Source organism: Pituophis catenifer, unplaced genomic scaffold (assembly GCF_029215685.1).
Source record: "Pituophis catenifer annectens isolate HBS135680 unplaced genomic scaffold, rPitCat1.0.hap2 SCAF_7, whole genome shotgun sequence".
Lineage (NCBI taxonomy): Eukaryota > Metazoa > Chordata > Lepidosauria > Squamata > Colubridae > Pituophis > Pituophis catenifer.
Genome location: NW_027256887.1, coordinates 50,153,079 through 50,171,957, shown reverse-complemented (window position 1 = coordinate 50,171,957; position 18,879 = coordinate 50,153,079). Strand labels below are relative to the sequence as shown.

At 36.6% G+C, this 18,879-nt stretch overlaps 1 protein-coding gene across 1 annotated transcript in view; it reads right to left on the bottom strand.

The window, feature by feature from the left end:
- Positions 1–18,879, bottom strand: part of TMTC2 (transmembrane O-mannosyltransferase targeting cadherins 2) — a 229,075-nt gene that overhangs the window by 52,439 nt on the left and 157,757 nt on the right. Inside the window, exon 4 of the mRNA XM_070947425.1 lies at positions 7,887–8,001. Coding sequence (XP_070803526.1) covers positions 7,887–8,001 — 115 coding nt within the window. The remainder of the gene's footprint in view (positions 1–7,886; positions 8,002–18,879) is intronic.

Here is an 18,879-nt window from a genome sequence, read left to right as displayed (position 1 = left end):
TATTTTCAGTTTTGTGTAGTATTCTTTCATGTAAATTGCGAAGTTATGTAAAATAACATTGACCCAACTGATCAAGTTATCAATTATAAATCCATTTACTTTTCAATATATTTTCTTCTGCAGCCCAAATCCTAATCTCCTTAATTGTATAACATCCACCAAATGCTAAAAGAAACTAATATTTTAGGTCAAAAATCAAGATGTAACTGATGTCATTTATCATTTTCTTTAAGGAAATCCCCCCAAATAAATATACACTAACAACGTTGAGATAAAAAATGATTTAGTTAAGGTGATGAAGCCATAGGCTTTATTTATTGTAACCATTTGCCTTGAGGGTCAACTGGCAGCTCATTAAAAATGTGACCCACAATTATATATCATACAATGGTGCTTAATATTCCTGCACAAATATGACCTAAAATGTCATCTGTTTACTGCACAAGTCCTAAAGCTGGAAAAACAGAACTCAATAAACCCAATGTATCCAAAACATTATATTGGTTCATTTATTTATCAAGGAAAATGATCCAAAGCTACATACTTGTGCATGTGAGTCTCAGGGATTATCGTTCATTTGGTGAGGACATTAGAGTCAGGTTTTTTTAATTAATGGGATGGTGATAAATTTTAGGATTTATGTGGAGAACAGAACATGTTTTAGGTCATATTTATGCAGAAATATTAAAGTTCAAAAGGCTTCACAACAGGGAATGGACAACTTTCTACCATTTTGCTCATTCGCTGATGCATACTGCAGAAATAAGCTATAGCTATAGCCTCTGACCCTAGCCATAGGAATAATTTGTCTTATGAGAGACTATATTCTGTCTTTGCACATGATGGTACTTCCAAGTTCTGTATATTAGAATTATGGGCAGTCAATCTGTTAATCATAGTAATCCAAATAATAATAATAGAGGAAATTAGAACTGCTGCCTTCTCTAATGATAAGTTAATAGAATGGTTCAGGGTTAAGACTCAGTGAAAGCCAAAGTCAGTAATAAAGGCAGAAAACTTTGGCTGGATGAAAGATAGAAAATGAATTAATAGTGACAACAAACTGACTGTTGTAATTTGGGGGCGGGGGGCAGGGAAGAAGGGTGATAAAGATCTGCAACACTTGTTTTTCACAAACAGAATTAAAAGGATCACATTTTTGCAGCCAAAATATCAAATTGATAAACTGAAGATTGAACTCTGATCACTGTGCATATGTGTAATAATTTGTACACCCATTCACAGAGAAAACAGTACCTATATACAGAGATAGAAATTACATTACATTTTTTGTTGTTGTTAGTTGCGAAGTTGTGTCCAACCCATTGCAACCCCTATGGGCAACGTTCTTCCAGGCCTTCCTGTCCTCTACCATCTTTAACTTTCTTAAATATTTTCTTAAATACTTCAATCTCCTCAAGATGTAGCCTTAAATTCCAATCTCATTCTAAAATGCACAAATTCCAGCAGGCAAAATACCTGTAGATTAAACTCTGCTCTAGAAATACCCCAAATATTCAGGTATGAGCCTGCCCTGGGGGCAAATACATGATCCACCAGCAGTCATGATGCATTTTGCTTTGCTTTCTCCTCCAGAGGAATCTACCCAAGACTATGATATTTCCACTAAACCTAGATCCAAATCTCATTAATTTCACAAAACTAGGTTGGCTAAACATTGGGTAAAGTTATACAAAGGACTTTCACCATATGTGATTCAGACTTCTACTGTACGTGATAAATTGCTGCTTATATCAGCTACTGTCCTAATTGAATGTTGTGTAGCCCAGCAAGTCTTTACTCTGCTGATTGTTCTTGTATTTTATACTGATGATAATCTGAGCTATCAATCAGGTTTCCTAGCTCAACTGACAATGTGCTAGAGCCAAACGCTATAAGAAGTACTCCAATTTTTAGCACTACAATTAAGCTCTGGGGCATCTAGAGAGCCAGCTGATTTTTGGCAGGAGCTTGAGGTTTTCAACAACAGGTTATGTGGACTGTCTACTAATATGATTGATGTGGAGTAGATAGATTCTGGCAATAGTGCAGGGTGTTCCACTGAAATGTTCAATTTGCTAGCTGTGACAGGTAGCTTGTATGATTCATAATAGGACCAAGCCCATTGATGAAATTCTGCAAAAATTCTGAATTCTATTGTGCAAAGGCTGTTACTACTGGAAGAGATTGGCATGTTTTATGTTGTTAAAATGCTATTATTTGTTAATTCTGGCAGGCAATCCAATTAATATGCTATTAAGGGATGAAAAAGTAGCGGCAGCTTATTTCAGATTCAAAATCATATCCAAATTAGGATACTGAAGTAAGCACAAATTATTTTTCATTTGTTCTATAATATGTTTTTAGAATTATTCTTTGATAACATATTCTCTTTAAAAATTTGCTTCCCATTGAAAGGCTGTATTGCTAAGAATGTTAGATAAACTGTTTTCTCATATTGAAAGAGTTAAGTTTTGAAATATTCAGTATAATGCATTGTATTATATCATGTTTATTCTACAAGATTTTAATGTTCTATTCTCTTTATTAGCAGACCTCAGAATGAACATTTTGCTTTTATTAGCAATTTTAATATTGGCAGCCAGTGTAGCAATTCAATTTTATTTTTCCCTTCTTTTCCAGAATGCAAGTATTTTTAGAGCTCTTTTACCGGCTATTTAAAATCTGTATAGATGCAAAATGAAAAGCAGATGCAAGAATGAATATTGAATTCTAGTAAATAATTAAATATTTATTTAATATTGTTTAGTAAACTTTATTAGAACAATGTGATGCCCATAACCTACATGTTTTCAATCAGAAAAATGGGGAGGAGATGGAAGAGCAATATCTTTAGAAAGTAAAATATTTATCTTCCATATCCTATTTCTTTTCTGATTTGAAAGCAAAACCAGTAGACAACTTCTGTGTGTGTGTTTCCTTCCTTCCTTTCCTTCCTTCCTTCCTTCCTTCCTTCCTTCCTTCCTTCCTTCCCTCCCTCCCTCCCTTTCTTCCATGGGTACACATACATATGCATATGTATGTGTTCTTAAGGATATAAACATGTATTTATATGCTCAATCTAAGCATTCCTATATGCACAACAGATACTCATTGTAGCTAACTTTGATGCTGCTGCTAATTAGTTTGCAAGAAGATACTGTCAATCTCTTTAATTATCTTCTCTCATGTATATGAATGCAACTATAGTGCCCAAAATTGCTGTTGGGATAGCTGCAATATAATCTCTGCTACACAAGTCCTGCTTGGATGATTATATCTTGTCTTATTAGCACAACCCTTTTGTATCTGCAGAAAGACAATTTTTATGACCTACAATACAGCCAATTTAATTAAATATAGGTTCTGATTTAATTCGAATCATAAACTGATGTTTGCTATATGACTACCATAAAACACTGAATTACAACTTGGTTGTTGTAAATCTGACTGTCACAGTTTTCAGGTTGTGTGAAATTTAAAACAAAGATTATTGAGGTATGAATACAGCAATCTCTATGTCTAAACATAAACTTCATACAACAGCTTAAAATCCCTAGATAAAATAATTAATAGATAAAATATTCTTCTTTCGGGGGGGGGGTGCATGTAGAGTTTTACACAAACATTTTAATAAAGCGATGACCATGTCTGATAATAATTATCTCTACAAAGTCTACATCAATAAGCACCTTGTTCAGAGATTTCAAGCAACATCAGGTCTTCAGTCATTAAGTAATTGGAATTGTAAATTTATCTTTCCGGTGTGGAATAATAAGTCTCTTTGCAGTAAGAATGAAACAGAGAATTTCTGCTGTCCAGCTGTGGAATCCCAAGTAGTTGGTATGTAAATCAAAAGAAGTTGGCTAGAAAAATATTAAAACCTATCCCAATTAATATATGTATGACTTCCTAGACCATCATATTTATATGGCATTGTAAAAATATGCAGTTCTCACTTTCTGAATCTCCAACAGCACTATGAATTATTCATTTCTTTTCTAAACAAATGTGATGGATTATAACTATTATTTTTATTGAACAAGCTATAGTATAAGATCTATTTAAATTTTTGATGTAGACATAAAAGCAGTCTCCTGTTCTTTTTTTTTTTTAATGGGAATCTCCAGTTCTATATTCCATTCAGTCTTCACAATTTACATATTGAATTGAGTTTTTTAGCAACAAGCATTATAAAAACTAATTGTGTTATTTTAATCTCCTAAAATTTGGTAATCCATTTTAATAATTTAGGTGTACTGAAGCTGAAATTGTTGCTGCTCCAAATTGAGATGTCAGTAGATGTTGCTATTATTTCTAGAGGGTGGCAAAAGAAAATTATATTTCTTCTTTAACATAGGAAATGATAAAAAATGATCAGTTACTCAATAATTCCACAGTGTTCAAATCAACATACTGCAATAGTGACAGAAGTTGCATTTAATTTATTGTACAAACAATTCAATTAATTAAAATTCTTATGCATGTATATTCCAAAAAAGGCTCGGGAAGGGGAATTTATATTGGATTAAGCCATCCAAAATTGGTACTAGACAGAAGATTCGCATTGATGTAATTCAAAAACCAAAAAAACTAATTATTAACTGCAACTGCATTTTGAATGTCCATCTCTATCTAGAGAAATAAAGATGAATCTATATTGCCTAAAGTTCATAATTTGCAGATCTGAGATTGAAAGGGGTAAAAATTTATATCTTTTTAACTTGACCTTTTGAACTGCTTCCAGACCCTTGAGTTTAACTATTGATATTCTGAATGCCTTTGCTACAGATATTTGATATCTTTATTTTTTCTCCTTACAAGCCAAAATTATTGTGGAAGACAAGAGAAAATATAAATCAATTTTAGGAAGACTCCCAATAAACATGTATTCCTCTGCTGATCCTGGGTTTTAATATTTAACAATAGTCCTCCTTCTGAACCTTAACAATGATTCAAGAAACAACCTCTTCCCAGTTACTACTCCTCTAAATGAAGAGAGAACAGGAATGAGGGTATTTACACAAATGACATTTAAATTGAAATGAAAATTTAAATTATATGGTTCAGTCCCTAAAACATTCAATCGAAGGCTAGAAGGAAATAGCAATAGCACTTAGATTTATATACCACTCCACCATGTTTTATAATCCTCTTTAAGCAATTTACAGAGCCAGCATATTGCCCTCAACAATCTTATTTATTTATTAATTAATTATTAATTCAATTTGTATGCCGCCCCTCTCCGAAGACTCAGGGCGGCTTGGTCCTCTTTTTAGTGATCTCGGAAAGATGAAAGGCCGGAGCCCCATCAGGATCGAACTCCAGGCTGTGGACAGAATTTGCCTGCAATACTGCATTCTAACCATTGTGTCAACTTAGTTGTTCAAAATCCATTTAGTCTATATGTCTGCAATATTATGTAAGCAGGATTACCAATGAAAGTAGAGGACAGAAGGAACCAAGGCTTGAACAAATAGAAAGGAAGAGAAGCTATCTATTCCTTTATCTTTCTTAAGCCATTTAACTGTAGCTAAAGAGGAACTGGGTTTTATTTACAAGAGTCCCTGAAATTATGGTTTGCTTTTTCACATACATTCTAATAGTTTCTTTTTCATCTGTTCTACTGCAAATGCCTTGATTGCTGGAATAAACAAAAAGTTAGGATCTTTATTCAATAGCAAGTAAATATTATATAAAGTATTATCTTTTCAAAATGCAGAAGCATCTGAAAAAACATACACCAATTATCACAGTTCGAATACTGTACAACTCTGATAATGCTCTACAGCAAAGTTCCCCAAACTTTCCGACTTTGCAGAACAGCTGGGGGGAGGAGATGGTTCCACATGCACGATGGGCAAGTATGCACAGTTCTATTAGTGAAAGCGGTAGACACACATGCCCGCTGCTTATACAAATGGAACATGCTTGCCTGCTGCTTGCGCAAGTGGGGATGCACATGCATGCTTTCCCACTTGCTATTTCTGTGGCCCAGTTCTGAAGGGCTCAAAGCCCATTAGTGGGCTGTGGCCCAGGGTTTGGGGATCCTTGCTCTACAGCATTTTGAATTGTATCCAACATCTACTGAAAACTAAACAAATATCTGAAACATGGATTATGTTCCTGTATAAATCAACAGCAAACCAATACATTTTGTAAAATTTCAGGTCCTGAGTAGTCAAAGTTACATTCATCCCATGTAAATTAAATTATAGTAGTTTTCAACCTTATGATGAAGCAGATGTGAATTGTCAACTCCTGCTCCAGATAAGGCTGCAACAGGCATACAAGACAAAGGTAGCAAAGAATTTCCTTAGCCAAGGCCTCCACCTGCAAAGCATTAGTCACTGAGATGTTAGAAGTGACTTCCAACAGTCTCCTTTAGATGTTGTAAAGCAGCAGCCAGATAGTTGAATCCTATGATATCTTACAAGGAATAACACAAAGTCAACTCAACTTCTATCACTATCATGAACTAAATTTACTCACTCAAGAAGGATTAAACCAATTACAGATCAATAGATCCATGCTTATTTCTTGCAGACAGTCCAAAAGGATATAATGATCAATTGTATCAAATGCTGCCAAGAGATCTAAAATATACAGGAAAGCTGTACATCTCCCAGATGATTTACCAAAGTGTTTAATATGGCTTACATCCTTGAATCTTGACAAACAGGGTTTCAAATAATCCATTTTATCTATGATACTGTACAACTAATTCCCATTCTTTCCACAACCTTCCCCCAAAAAAGGCTGGAAGCAGGCCAACGTGTTTAGGTCCAGGGAAATCCTTTTCAGGAAGGGCTGCACCACTTTGTCTTAAAGACAGAATGTTGCACCTCTTCTCTAAAGAAATGGTTAAATATCTCCCAGATATATTTTTCCTCATATTTCTAGCAGTCCAAAGCAACTAAACAGGCCCTAATTCAACCCCACAGAAAGCATTATGCTCCAGAACATCCTATCTACTTCCCCAGAGCCTCAACGCTTCTGAAATTCAAGGGGAAAAAAATCAAAATAACAGAGAAAATGTTTGCTAAGGTTACCTTCTTACAACTTTCTCCATCTTTGGAGTTTCGGTTGAGATTCTGGTGAGCTTTTTAGCAAAAAACAATTGTTCAAAGCATGCCATTGAATATTTCATCTGTTTCTCTCTACAATAGCTTTTTCTGGGTGGACAAAATGAGGTGGGCAAGTAATCATTCTGGCTGATCCTAATCAATTGCCAAGCATGTTACCAAGAGTAACTAAGAGTAGATATTATTGTGAGAGAAGAAATATTTCTCAAGCCATGTTTTAAGTTGTGCTTGCAATTATTTTCGTGTGAGCCATAAGAATTTCTGCATTTTGTATACAGAAAATCAGCATTAATTGTAACTTTCAAGCAAGCTTCTAAGTACACCACAATGCAGCTGTCTAAATAGACTGCCACAGTGTGGAAATTGGTTTCCAAATCCTTGTTACAAAGAAAAGCTGCCATTGATTTACCAATTGAAGTTGATAAAATAGCAATCTCAACTGCTGCAGTGCCTTGGGGCCTGCTGGTAAGTTCTAGTCAGCTGGATCTGCCGCAAGATGCTGGGATGAATCTAAAGGGCTATTCATAAATACAGCACCCCACTAGATCTTCTGGGAAATTAGCTGCTATTTCACTGCAAAGCAGAGTCAAAATATCTGATGATCTGATAAATGTGAAGAACAGAAGGAAATCTGTCTATGTTGGAGTTTGAAATAAGATTAATGAAAGCTAACCAAAGGCAAGAGGGGAGATGAAAGACAGAGGAAAAGAAATAGCTAAATATAATCTGCATTTACTGAATCTTAATAAATGATTTTATTCACAGACAAACACATAAAAAAAAGAAGCCATATATACTTACAAATTATAAAGCATATCAGCCATGTTACTGCGGTAATACAAGGCATTTCTATAGGCGCTTTCAGCTTCTGAAATCTTACTCTGGCTCTTCAAAACATTTCCAAGGTTACCCCATGCTGCCAAGAGAAGAAAATAGTATTGAGAAGGAGTTGCAGTCCAATTATACACAATATAATGTCTGAATTAGGAGTTCTTATGACAAGAAAATCTACACAACCTTTACTCTGATTCACTTTTAAAACCTCAGCCCACCCCATTTTCATTAGACTATACTATTTCATATACTAGTAATAACTAGTTGAACAACAGCCACTGTTTTAATTCCAAAACCCATATACTCTCTCTATATTTTCAGCATTACAAATTCCTTGCAATTTCTGAAATACACTGAAATACCGGAGCAACTTTTTCATACATGAAGTATTGAACGCTGAAAGTCTGTAGAGATTCTCAGTCATCCAGGTCATGGTTGTCCCAAAGGTGCTTTTTCAGGAGGCAACTTCAGAGCTGGAGAAGCTTCTTGGATGAAAAATGAAACGTCTTCAAAAGAAAAAACAAGAAAGTCCAGTTGCCTCCTGAAAAAGCACCTTTGGGATATTGAGTATGTAAGAACAAGAAATGCTGTGTTATACATATTATTAGGGCCAGTTTCATGGCTTAGGTACATTGCTTTTTTTATTTGTATAGTTAATGGTTATTACAGATCCACTTGAATTGGCTATTACACATGAATGGTTACAGATTATAGTTAGTCCTCAGCTAACAACCACAATGGAGCTTGAAATTTCCACTGCTAAATGAGACGTTAAGTGAATTATGGCTCATTTTGTGACCTTTCTTGCCACAAGGAAGTGAATCATTGCAGTTGTTAAGTTAATCTTAAATTGTTAAGGAAATCTGGCTTCCCCCATTGACTTTTCTTGTCAGAAGCCAGCTGGGAAGGTTGCAAATTGGGATCATATGACCCCGGCAGTGCAACTGTCATAAACACATGCCTGTTGTCAAGCCCCTGAATTGTGATCATGTGACCACGGGGATGCTGCAACAGTCTAAGTGTGAAAAACAATCATAATTCAATTTTTTTCAGTGTAACTTCAAATAGTCACTAAACAAATGTTGAAAGTCAAGGCCTACCTGTACTTCACAGTCTCTTCTAGTGGGAGAAGCTAATTTCTACAGGCAAAGTTAAATCGCTAATAAAACATGCAATTAACTATGTATACCCTATGTATAGTCTGTTGCTTGGTTGCTATTTTATGGATTGGAAAAAATGCCTTGTGTGAGTCTACCACACTTGCAGATTTTGCAAATGATAGCACTGATTTTAGCAATAGAACCAAACATATTTTTGTTTTATACTCTATGGGGATTTTTTCTGGACATACATCTGTTATTTTATTGTTCTATTTTTATGTACTAATATAAAGTACACAGAGTTATTGGGCTCTTCCTAAAATCCATGTAAATAAAGGTCCTAATCATAATGGGAAGAAAAAGAGAAACAATAGAAAAACCTTAACATGATCAAAATAAGAAATCCCCTCCCCATTTCCCCCCCTCCCATATATTTTAGCTGAAACAAGACAGAGGTATTTTTCAATGGTATATGCAAGTTATTTGCAACGTACGTACAATCAGTTCCTAAAAACTATTGTTTTTTTTATTTTTTATTGCAAAAGTTTTACATTTTCACCCCTTTCCCCCCCCCCTCAACCCACCCGAACTTCCCAACCTCATCCTCCCTAGCCCTCCCTAGCCCTCCCCTACCCCGGACTTCCATACAATATACTCAGATCAAGAAAAAAAAAACCCTTTGTATAAAACTTGAACCCCTCCCTCCCCCTTATAGTTTTTCATCCTCATTACATTAAAATATTTCTATCTTAATATACCATTTTCAAATAAAAGCTATTTGATACTTCCTGGTTTGATATTTGTTCTGAACATAATCTATCCACTTTTTCCATTCCCATTCATAAGTCTCTTGTGAACATTCTTTTAAATATGCTGAAATCTTCGCCATCTCTGCAAAACTGGCCATCTTCAAAGTCCATTCCTCGATAGTGGGCAAAGCTTCATTTTTCCAGTATTTACCTATCAATAATCTCGCTGCAGTTATCATGTACAATATCAACTTTGTTTCACCCAATGTAAAACCCTTAACTATACCCAATAAAAACAGTTGTGGAGAAAATTGAATTTTTTTCTTCAAAACGTTCTGCATAACCCACCAAATTTTTATCCAAAAAGCCTTAACTTTCTTACAAGTCCACCAAACATGATAATATGTAGCATCTAAACAATCACATCTCCAACATTTTGGCTGAACATTAGGGTACATACACGACAATTTTTTGGGGTCTAAATGCCATCTATAAAACATTTTATAGAAATTTTCCCTCAAATTCTGCGACTGTGTGAATTTAACGTTCTGAACCCAAATTTTTTCCCATGTTTCCAACATCACGGGTTCTTCAAAATTTTGTGCCCACTTAATCATACAATCTTTAACCAATTCAGTTTCTGAATCCCTTTCTAACAAAACATTATAAAGCCTTTTAATATGCATTGGACCTTTCTCTTTTATATGTCTAACCAATTCTTCCTCATGCAACATAATACCAGTTTTTTGGTCCTCTTTCCATCTCAATTGAAGTTGATTGTATTGTAACCAAGTTAAATTAATCCCTTCGTCCAACAGTGTCTCTAATGTCTTCAACTGCCATCTGCCCACATCTGTAAAAAGAACCTCTTTATATAAACCCCCCCCGAGTGACATTATATTTGTATTCCACATAATATGACCAAGATCCAACCATAGCGGTATTTTGTAATCCCATTTGAGTCGGTGCTTCTTCCAAACCCTCATCAAAGAGTCTCTAAGTATATGGCTTTTAAATACTTTATCCACTTTGTTCTCATAAAATAAGAAGGCATGCCATCCAAATTCAAGATCAAAACTTTCTATATTCAATATTCCAGTCTTTTTCCTTCCAAACCAGTCGCTTGCTTGAGTCAAAGCTGCTGCTTCATAATATAATTGTAGGTTTGGAAGTTTAAGACCTCCCCTTTCTGGAACATCTTGCATAATTTTCAATTTCACTCTCGGTTTTTTCTTGTTCCAGACAAACTTATTCACTCCACTTTGCCACACTTTCAGTTGTTTATCACTTTTAAGCACCGGGATCATTTGAAACAAAAAAAGAAATCTTGGCAAAATGTTCATCTTAACTGCTGCTATTCTTCCGAGTAAAGACAGTTGCAGTTTTTTCCAAGTCTCCATATCTTTCTGCACCTCTCGCCACAACACCTCATAATTATTTTGAAACAGTTTCATATTTGATTCTGCAACCTGAACTCCTAGATATTTTACCTTTGGTACAATCTCAAAACCTGCCCTCCTTTCAAGCTCGTATTTACGATCTTGTGTCATATTTTTAACTATCATCTTAGTTTTTTTCTGGTTCAGTCTAAAACCTGAAACTTTACATAGTCTTGTATAATGTCTTTCATCTGGATTATTGATTCCATTGGCTGTGTTAGGGTAACAACCAGGTCATCTGCAAATGCCTTTATTCTGTAGTCCTCTTGCCTTATCATTATACCTTTCAAGATATTAGAGTCCCGAATTGTATTTAGCAAGACTTCTAGTGTTAAAATAAATAGCAATGGGGATAACGGACATCCCTGTCTTGTTCCTTTTTCAATTTCAAACTCTGTTGTCAAGCTTCCATTAATAATAATCTGTGCCTTTTGCTCTTGGTAAATTGCTGAAACCGCCTGTATAAATTGGTCCCCAAAGTCCATCTTTTTTAAAGTCTTTAATAGAAAATTCCAATCCACTCTATCAAAGGCCTTTTCCGCATCCAAAAAGACCAGCACTGCAGGTACCTGTTTATTCCTCTCAAGATATTCCAATAAGTCTATTACTTGCCTTACATTGTCCTTCATGTATCTGCCCTCGATAAATCCCGCTTGGTCATCATGAATCACCTCTTGGATTACTGGCATCAACCTGTTGGCTAGTACTTTTGCATAAATTTTATAATCAGTATTCAGAAGAGATATTGGTCGATAATTCTCCAGTTTTTTAGGACCTACTTGCTCTTTTGGTATCAAAGAAATATAAGCTGTTGTCCATGATGGGGGTATTTTACCCCCTTGTTGAATATTGCAAAATAAATCTCAAAGTTGTTCCACCATTTCTGCTTGCAAAGTTTTATAATACACTGCAGTCAAACCATCCGTTCCAGGAGCTTTGGCTGTTTTTAATTGTTTAATTGCTATTATTATCTCCTCCTCTGTTATAGGATAATTCATTCTTTCCTTTTGTTGATTAGTAATTTTTGTGACTCTTTTATTATCTAAGTATTTTTCTATAAATCCATTCTGCATATCATCTTTAGCATATAATTTAGTATAATAATCCACAAAAGCTTCTTTAATTAATTTTTGTTGAAAGATTTCTTTCCCTCCAATATCAATACTATCAATAGTCCGTATACGCTGCTTCTTCCTTAATGTATAGGCCAACCATCTGCCCGGTTTATTGGCGTTACAAAATGTATTGTGCTTCGCATATTGTAGGTTTGTTGCAACTTGTTCCGCCATAAGCATTTGAAATTGATCTTTCAAAAGTTTTATAACACCACGCGTTCTTTCATCTGTTGGGTTTTTAATAAGTAGCTGTTCTTTATTCTTTATTTCTGCTTCCAATTCAGATCTTTTCTTTTGTCGATTCAGTCTATGTTTAGAATTCATATAAATGAGTACCCCTCTCATATAGGCTTTGCTCGCATCCCACACAATTTCAACTGGGGTACCCTTATTCAAGTTCATTTCAAAACATTCTTTCAACTGCTTCTTAAGTTCTGTTATATTTTTTTCATATCTGAACAAGTTTTCATTTAATCTCCATGATCGTCTAAACTATTGTTAATGCATAATTTCTTCAATGAAAAATAACTTTCATACGAATCAAAAAACATGCCAGGTTTCCTCCCAGCAAGCTGGACCGAACTAATCAAGGAGACACACAAGAATCCAGGAATTTTTAATTAATAAAAAAAATTAATAAGACATTACAAAATAATTCTACTGACATCTATCAAATGCAAGTCTTATTCACAGTGAAATAAAAAAATCACATTTTATGTCTCTTTTGGCAATGGCCTTGATTTCCATCTATCTTTGGATAAGTCTAATATTAAATCTAATTAAATCCCTCTGATTCAATTTCATACCCTATCAAGACCTACCTAGTGGCGATAAAAGCGGCAAAGTCTAACCACTTTTCTGCTCTTATCGCATCTGCAGAGAACCGCCCAGCCGCCTTGTTTAGGGTGACCCACTCCCTTCTTCGGGGGGGAGTGCGGGAAGACCCCTTGCAGGGTCGTGCTGAGGATTTTGTGCAATTCCTGCATGATAAAGTCGCTCGGATTCGGGATGGCTTGGACTCCGACTGAATGAGTCCACGGGAGGAGACGAGGGCAGGTCTTGAGAATGTTATCTGGGAGGAGTTTGATCCTGTGACTCCCGAGGATGTGGACAGGGTTCTGGGTAAGATTAGTGCCGCCACGTGTTTATTGGACCCGTGTCCCTCCTGGTTGGTGCTGGCCTCCCAGGAGGTTACACGAGGCTGGCTCCAGGGGATTATAAGTGCTTCTTTGAGTGGGGGTGCCTTTCCTGCCGCCTTGAAAGAGGCGGTAGTGAGGCCCCTCCTCAAGAAGCCTTCCCTGGACCCGGCTGAATTAGCCAACTATCGTCCAGTCTCCAACCTTCGTTTTGTGGCGAAGGTTGTTGAGAGCGTGGTGGCACGACAACTTCCCCGGCACCTGGATGAAGCTATCTATCTTGACCCATACCAGTCGGGCTTCAGGCAGGGGTACAGCACAGAAACGGTATTGGTCGCATTGGTGGATGATCTCTGGAGGGCTCGGGACAGGGGTTGCTCCTCTGTCCTAGTCCTATTAGACCTCTCAGCGGCTTTTGATACCATCGACCATGGTATCATGCTGCAGCGGTTGAGGGGGTTAGGAATAGGGGGCACCGTTCTGCGGTGGTTCTCCTCCTTCCTCTCCGACCGCTCGCAGTTTGTGTTGGCAGGGGGACAGAGGTCGACCTCGAGGCATCTCGCATGGGGAGTGCCGCAAGGGTCGGTCCTCTCACCTCTCCTGTTCAACATTTATGTGAAGCCGCTGGGTGAGATCATCCGTGGTTTTGGGGTGAAGTGTCATCTGTACGCTGACGATACTCAGCTGTACATCTCCACCCCAGACCACCCCAACGATGCCCTTGATGTGATGTCCCGCTGCCTGGAGGCCGTGCGGGCCTGGATGGGGAGGAACAGGCTCAGACTCAACCCCTCCAAGACCGAGTGGCTGTGGCTTCCGGCGCCCCGATATAGTCAGCAGGTGCCATCGCTGACTATTGGGGGTGAATTTGTGCCCCCCACAGAGAGGGCTCGCAATCTGGGTGTCCTCCTGGACGCACGGCTGTCTTTAGAAGAGCACATCACGGCCGTGGCCAGGGGGGCCTTTTATCAGGTTCGCCTGATTCGCCAGTTGCAGCCCTTTCTGGATCGGGACGCCTTGCGCACGGTCACTCACGCCCTTGTCACCTCCCGGTTGGACTATTGTAATGCTCTCTACATGGGGCTCCCCTTGAAGAGCACTCAGAGGCTCCAACTGGTCCAGAATGCGGCCGCGCGGGTGGTTATGGGTGCAACTCGTTGCGCCCACATGACACCCCTCCTGCGTGAGCTGCACTGGCTCCCAGTGGTCTTCCGGGTGCGATTCAAGGTGTTGGTTACCACCTTTAAAGCGCTCCATGGCATAGGACCCGGGTATCTTCGAGACCGACTTCTGCCACCAATAGCCTCCCACCGACCAGTCCGCTCCCACAGAGAGGCTCTCCTCAGGGTGCCATCGGCCAAGTTATGTCGGCTGGCGACACCCAGGGGGAGGGCTTTCTCTGTGGGAGCCCCAGCCCTGTGGAATGAACTGCCCCCGGAAATACGTAAGATCTCCGACCTCCGGGTGTTTCGCTGCGCTCTGAAGACCCTGTTGTTCCGCCAGGCCGGGCTATTAACATAACGTTTTAAATTGGGGTATTTTAAATTTCTGGGATTTTTAATTGGAGCCTAACTATTTAATGATTTTAAATTTTAATTATTGTTTTGTTTCTGTGATTTTAAATAGGCTGTACACCACCCTGAGTCCTTCGGGAGAAGGGCGGTATAGAAATAAAATTATTTATTTATTTATTTATTTATACCCTAAGACAGAGGTGTCAAACTCAATTTCATTGAGGGCCGCATCAAGGTTACATTTGACCTTGGGGGACTGGAGTGGGCTGGCTAGGGTGGGCATGGCCAGCTCAGCATCACTCGTGTTGAGGGCGCCTGTGGCGGCCCGAGCGCTCTGCCAGAGAAAGTGAACTTCCAAGCCCGCGGCCTTCACGAGCTCCATTTTTTCTGGCAGAGGCACTGCGGGCTGGTCTTTTGGTGTTTCCAGGGCCAACAGTTCTGGCCTCCGGGCCTTGATTTTGACACCCCTGCCCTAAGAGATAGAAATATTAACAATATCTATGACAAAAAAGTTATTGAAGAAGATGAGTAGCACGTATTCATAGGGAAAACGTACTGAAGATACAGATTTTTTCCTGCTCTGTACATATTAAGTGAATGATCTCCCAAGACTCCTGCACTGAGGGCTATATAATGCTAAAATTAAGTTTCACTAGCAACATTACTTAATTTGAATAGCATTCAAGTATCTTACAACTAGTTATACATGACCAAAAGAAACATTTGATTAGTTGTGGTGCTGAGAAGTTCTCAATAGCAAAATGAATCTGAAAGATAGAAGATACATCTTTGCTATTCAAGAGGAGGAGGAGAAAGAGGAGGAGCCACCCCCTGGGCATGAGGAAGGCTTCGGGCTTGTCTGACCAGTTACACTGGATCCATGCAATGGGTGGATTTGCAGATGTATTTACAAGGTTAGTGTACACAGTTTAGTCAGCCAAGCACTTGCTATCAGTTTTGTGGCTCTGATAAAGTTGTCCTACAGCTCTAACTATTTTATATCTGCAAGAAATTCATCTTTCATCCAAACAGGGAGAGCTAAAGACCAAAGTCTCTTTCTGCACTCAAAGGGGCCTCAGTTACCTAAGTCATAAAGCAGCAGTGGCAAATATTAAAGATATGGCACTAGATATAAATGCATAAGTACATCTATTTAATATTATAAACATATACCAAAAACAATTTAAAATGATAAAATTACATATTTTGATCTGAAGCATCACACATCAAAACTTGGATTTTTTACACACTAGATAGAAAATGTGTACTAACTATATTTGAATTACAGTCAGTACAGTTTATGAATGAAGAATACTTCTCCTTTATATAGAAATAATTTAAAAAATCAAACTAGACATCAATTAATCTACTTTACAAGATTTATGAGTATTCAAGAAGTCATAATTTGGCTAGTTTGGGCATGTGTATATCAGTATATATTAATCTCATTTGGAAGACAGGAAGAGACATAATTTAGAGCTGACAAAAATGTGACAAAATATATACCAAAAGACCAAAGTCCACAATCTCTTCATTAATGAACAGACCACCATCTTTACCTATTTTCTGTGAAGCACTTTAGAGCAGCCATCTTTATTAGAATATAGTATTACAATTTATAGTCACATGACTGCACCGAATTAAATCCAAGATTTTTTAAAGTGAGAATTATTGAAGAGCACAGTATAACGTGAATAAAATTAATAATAATTTGCATTTAGTCATTCTTGCAACCATTTGCTTATTGTTTATAGAACAGAAATAAAATTCTTAGGAGAGAATGAGGAATATTAAACCAATAAAATTGTAACCAGTTAGGAAATAAATATAATGGATTCTAATTAAGTTACAATCTTAAATAATTGTTAATTTTATTTGAATTAACTAGTTGATTTAATTTAGTCTTCTAAAGTGTCTTTTAAATTGAAAACTTAATATTCAGAAGTCAGCAATTCTGAGGAGAAAATAGGTAAACTACATGGACATAAACATTAATTACTTTCTAATTCTGTGTCTCTCCACATTCACACAACATGTTGTTAAATGCCAGCAAACCCCACTTGAGCATATTGGTCATATATTAGGCACTCCCACCTTCATCCTATTCAATGTCCTCTAAATAACATAGAGGAGATCAGATCCCTCAGCCATGTTCTCTTCTGAGATTATAGCTTATTCCATAAATTCTCTCCTCCATCTTCTAATTCAGTTTTGCTCTTGCATGCCTTCAAGAATATTTGTCCTTGGTTTGGGTTTGAGACATCCTGTTACTATGCACATTGCATACTGCTTCACTGACAGCAATGTCAACTGGTTTTGCATATGATAATTCTATCAAATTAAATGTTGTCTGCTACATGGTGAATTTCTTTCTCTGCTATTTTGCTGATATTATTTGATAAACACAGTTACACTGTTTCAAAGACTGGTTGTTCTGTGTGGATATTTCTATGCTTTTTAAATTTCTTTAATATTCTTTTTAGTTTCTCAAAATGTATCAATCTTTAAAATGGGATCATTAAAATAAAATAGATAAGAAATACATTTTAGCTTCATTATTATTAGTCATAGCCATTGCCCACACTTTGCTATCCAATTTCCTGATTACTGACTGCTAGTAAATTGTGACATCACATTATTTTGCTGCTTCACACCCTATTAATTGGATAAGGTTACTTGATCCTTTGCGACTCAGTTACAACCCAACCATAAAATTTTAAATATTGTTTTTATGTTTAGCTCAAAGCAACAATATACTATAACTGAATTTAAATATGATTTGCTTATATAAATTTATGATATTAGTGTACCTTATAAGAAGTATGGGAGGAGGAATTAAAATCTTAGATGTACATATCTCATTTTCAGATATTTATTCAATAAAGCCTATCATACCCTACCATGTGCAGATAATAAATATAAAAATTGTTTTAAATATTTTAATATACAGTTAATTTTTATCTCTATCTGGAATTTCATGTACTATTAAATATATGTCATAAGTATGTAGATTTATTTTGCTATTACAAAATCAACTTGCCAAAACAAATGCACTAAAAATTAATAAATAGTTTCCACATGTTCAACTCCTAAATTTAATAATACATATGCACACATATATAAATACATATCAGCAACGTCACAAATGTTCATATTAACTCAATTTTGACAACCAATAAATCTTCCAATGTCCATAAAGTGCTTTCATGAATGATAGCATACTTATGGTTTGATCAACCTGTCAGTGGTCAGTCTATTCAAAGAATTATGACCAATTGTAATTTCTATATACATGTCAATTGCCTCATAAGTCTGAAAATCATTTTAGTAATATGACTGTCATTCTACTAGGCTTTCAACAAGCTGGCAATAAATACTTGACAGCTTCAGTCTTTCAGAGACACTGAACTTCCTTAAGCAGCCATATTTACTATTTTTCCAAATTCAAAAGGTAACTAACTCTACCCAAACCTTATAGAGTTGCCTTGTGGCAAAACAGGCGGCAAATAAATTTAATAAAGTAAATAATAATAAAGAGTGACATAATAATATATGTCACTCTTTTGAAAGCAAAACAATATATCATGTCAACTGATATATAGGCATCTGAATCCTCAATCATTTGTCCCCAAATAGTGATCAGAGTAAGTCTTTGTTCATAACTCTTTAAGACAGTAGTTGTTTTAGTATATTCTTCTCTGTATATCTGTGGTGACTTTCAGTGACAATAAGCAAACCTGTGAATCATGCTTTTGAATAGTTTATTAGTATCAGATCACTAAACTCATGAATAAACATCTAACTATTAAATTAGGTTAAAAGAGCCTTATCACTATTTTACATGGTACTATTATTAATTTTTTGTCAGCTATTGGTATACCCAAGCACAACTAATCTATTTGATTAA